The following is a 3,972-nucleotide window of genomic DNA, read 5'->3' on the forward strand; positions in this document are numbered from 1 at the left end:
TAAAAGGAAAGAGGTCTACCTCTGAAAGGAGTAAGCCTCCTGCCCTGGAGGTGTTCAAGCAGAAGCTAAACTCCCCACAATGGGTACATCGTGGGTAGTCCAGTAAAATCCTTGGCTTCTAGAATCACTTGCAGCTCCAAGGCTCTAAATTCATCCCCAGTGGAGGAAGATGTGGTTTCAGGGGCTATGACACTGAAGGCTGGCACTTTCAGGAGGATTATTTTGACCAAGAAAGTAAAAGATGGTTTAGAGATCCCTTATTATGGGGAGGGGTACCAAAGACAAAGGTTGACCTAGGTTCCCTTCCCCAAAGGGTCTCTGAAGCTGTTCCTATCTTGTCTAGCTGTCTCCCTTCCCCTGCTGCCAAGCCCACAGGTTCTCTGCATGATCTACCTCTTCTCACTATGGTTTCAAAGCTGAACACAATCCAGCAAGGGGCAAGCAGAGGGAGAAAAATAGCACTGTTTGTAGGTGTAGGACATTTGAGATGTCACCATCAAGTGCACTGTCACCCCCAACACCGTCGATGTGGGGCTTGAATCCTGGGGTTCAAGGCTGGTACAGAGAGGGCACACAGAAAGCACCCTTCTATCTACTATGTGTGTTTTTTTTTTTTCGGGGGGGGGAAGGAAAGTACATGTTCATTGTAAAAATGATAAACTATACAGAAAATAAAAAGAAAAAGCAAAAAATAACCACTAGAGTCAGACAAACTGTCGATATTTTAGTTACCATTCTACCAGACACCTCTTTATGCCTCTAAACAAACATAGATACAGGTATGCATTATACGTTATTGTTAGCTGCCTTCAAGTTGGCCCTCAACTCATGCAACCTCATGAGCAAAAGAACTAAAGTTGGTCAGTCCTGCGTTATCCCCCGGATCGGTTGCTGATTGGATCGTTGTGATCCAGAAGGTTTTCACTGACTGATTTTTGTAAGTATTGCCAGGCCTTTCTTCCAAGTTCGTATTCAACTGGAAGCTCTGCTGAAACCTGTTCAGTATCATAGCAACATGCAAGCCTCTACTGACAGATGGGTGATGGCTGCGCATGAGGTGCACTGGCGGGGAATTGAACCCAAGTCTTTTGCATGGAGAATGAGGATTTTACCTCTGAACCACCAACACCCTTGTAATATGGTACCATATTTTTTTTTAATATGATATAAACAGGAACAAAGTCTTTGTTCCGTAATCTGCCATTTTAACAAAAAATATATGATGGACATTATTCTGTTTCAACAAATATGTTGTAGTTGTGTGCCACTGAGTTGATTCTGACTTATGGCAACCCTGTAGGACAGGATGGAAGTGCTCCATAGGGTTTCCAAGGCTGTAATCTTTATGGAAGCGGATGGCCACATCTTTCTCCCATGGAGCAGCTGGTGGGTTCAAACCACCAACCTTTCGGTTAGCAGTCGAACACTTAACCACTGCACCACCATGGCTTCTTTTCAACAAATATTGAGCTAAGTAATTATTTTAATAGCTGCATTATATTCTACTATGTTATACACTCAGCCAGTCCTCTATTGATAGATGTTTAGGTTACTTCCAATTTACACTACTTTAAGCACCCTGAGATGAATATATTTGTGAACAGATCTTTTTGAACTCATATGATTATCTCCTTAGGGTAAATTCTAAGAAATGGAATTATTAGAACAAAGAAAATACACATTTTACATACACACAGTATCAAATTTCCCTCTCAGAAGGTTGTACTATACCACCTAACACCCACTAGGATGGCAATTATCAGAAAAACAGAAACTAACAAGTGTTGGCAAGGATGTGGATAAATTGGAACACTTGCACATCGATGGTAGGAATGTAAAATGGTGCAGCCACTGTGGAAAATAATTTGGCAGTTCCTCAGTAAGTTAAACATCAAATTACCAGCAATTCCATGGCTAGGTATATACCCAAGACGCTTTAAAGCAGAGATTCAAACAGATACGTGTATATTAATATAAATTGCAGCATTATTCCCAATAGCCAAAAGGTGGAAACAACCCAAGTGTCCACGAACAGAGAAGTGGATAAACAAAATGTGGTACGTACATCTAATGGAATATTATTCAGCCATAAAGAGAAATGAAATTCTGATATGTGCTATGACATCAATGAACCTGGAAAACATTACGCTGGGTGAAATTAAAAATAAAAAACCAAACCCATTGTCATAGAGTCAACTCCGATTCATAGTGACCCTATAGGACAGAGTAGAACTGCCCCATAAGGTTTCCAAGGAGTGGCTGGCAGATTCAAACTGCTGCTGAACAATAAACCACTGCACCACCAGGGCTCCAAGTCAGGCACAAAAGGACAAATATTGTAGGACCCCACTTACTTGAAATACCTAGAATAGGCAAATGAATAGAGACAAAATTTATTGGTGGTTACCAAGGACTGTGGAGAGGGAGAATGACAGTTATTGTGAAAGGGGTGCTGAGTTTCTGTTTGAGGTGATGTAAAATTTTTGGAAATGAAAAAACAGACATCTCAACTTGGATGACTCTGCAGATAGAAGCTGCCCTCACTTTGATAAAAACAAAAAAAAAATTCTATCTGCAGCCACGTGACCCCAAGATGGCGCTGATGTTGCGGCTTTCCACCCTGGCTGGCCTCTTCGTGGGTTTGGCAAAGGGACAGGCAGTCTATTCTGGGAAGTGTCCGAGTGCTCCCCTGCAGGAGAATTTTGACGTGAACAAGTATCTGGTAAGATGGTACAAAATTGAGAAGATCCCGGTGACCTTTGAGAAGGGAAGCTGCATCCAAGCCAACTATTCGCTAATGGAGAAAGGAAACATCAAAGTGATAAGCCAGGAGGTGAGCCCTGATGGAACACTGAATCAAACTGAAGGTGAGGCCACCCAGGCCAACCTCACAGAGCTCGCCAAGCTGGGAGTCAAGTTTTTCTAGTAAACAGTGACCTATCTAAAAGATATCCTGACTTCTAACGACACTGCCATCGATAAAATGACCATCACAGACCAGGTGAACTGCCCCAAGTTCCTGTAAGGAGGCTCTGAAGGAAGGCTGGGTCCACTCCACGTTACTTTTTTTGCTTTGCTTTTCCCCACCCTACCCAGCCCCCCATGAAAGCCAACCAACCATCCATGACCCATTTCAAATACCAGAAGAGAAGGTGGACGGCAGAAGCCATTGGAGGGGAACTCAAAAAGAGTTGGCCCAAACACTTAGCTGTGTATCACCTTGTTACCTTACCAGCCTAACAATAAACTTGCTGACATGCTGTGCTCATAGCAAAAAAGAAAAAAAAAATTGGAAATGAATAGTGATGATGGTAGTACAACACAGTGAAAGTAATTAATGGCACGGAATTGTACAATTAAAAGTAGTTAAAGTGGTAAACTTTTTATTATATACATATTTTTTACCACAATAAATTAAAAAAAAATTTTTAAGGTTATACCACTGTTTAAGGAGCTCTGCTGGCACAGTGGTTAAGCTCTTGGCTGCTAACCGAAAGGTCTGCGGTTCGAACCCACCAGCCGCTCCACAGAATAAGATGTGGCAGTCTGCTTCCATAAAGATTACAGCCTTGGAAGCCCTTGGAAGACAGAGCAGTTCTACTCTGTCCTATAGTGTCAGATTCTACCCAACAGCAACAGGAACGGGTACCACTGTATATCCCCAACCGAAGAGTGCGTTGTCAGTCCTTCACCCTTTGCTTAATTGATTAGGGCCCTTTCTTCAAATATAAAACAACAAAAACCCTAATTCTTCAGACCAGTTTTTGTATGTGTGTTTGTGTGTGCATTTGTGTTTGTGATTATACAGGTCTAGATGAGCCTTGTGTACGAGCGTAATTGTATGTCTGTGTGTGTTCGCTATATAAACGTGAGTTTTTACCTCATAAGCTCAAGTTCTGCATGAAAATTTTCCCCAAAAAAGGTTATAATCTCTCCAAATCCTTTCCTGCTACCTCATTGCACAGATGGGTC

At 42.0% G+C, this 3,972-nt stretch overlaps 1 protein-coding gene across 1 annotated transcript; it reads left to right on the forward strand.

Moving 5' to 3' along the window:
• Nucleotides 1-2,593: 2,593 nt before the first annotated feature.
• On the forward strand, nt 2,594-3,025 carry LOC126059925 (apolipoprotein D-like). The gene is given in 1 exon segment (XM_049855991.1): nt 2,594-3,025. A coding segment is annotated over 1 exon segment (432 nt).
• Nucleotides 3,026-3,972: the final 947 nt, after the last annotated feature.

The sequence above is a fragment of the Elephas maximus genome, chromosome 16 (genome assembly GCF_024166365.1).
Source record: "Elephas maximus indicus isolate mEleMax1 chromosome 16, mEleMax1 primary haplotype, whole genome shotgun sequence".
NCBI classification, from domain to species: Eukaryota; Metazoa; Chordata; class Mammalia; order Proboscidea; family Elephantidae; genus Elephas; species Elephas maximus.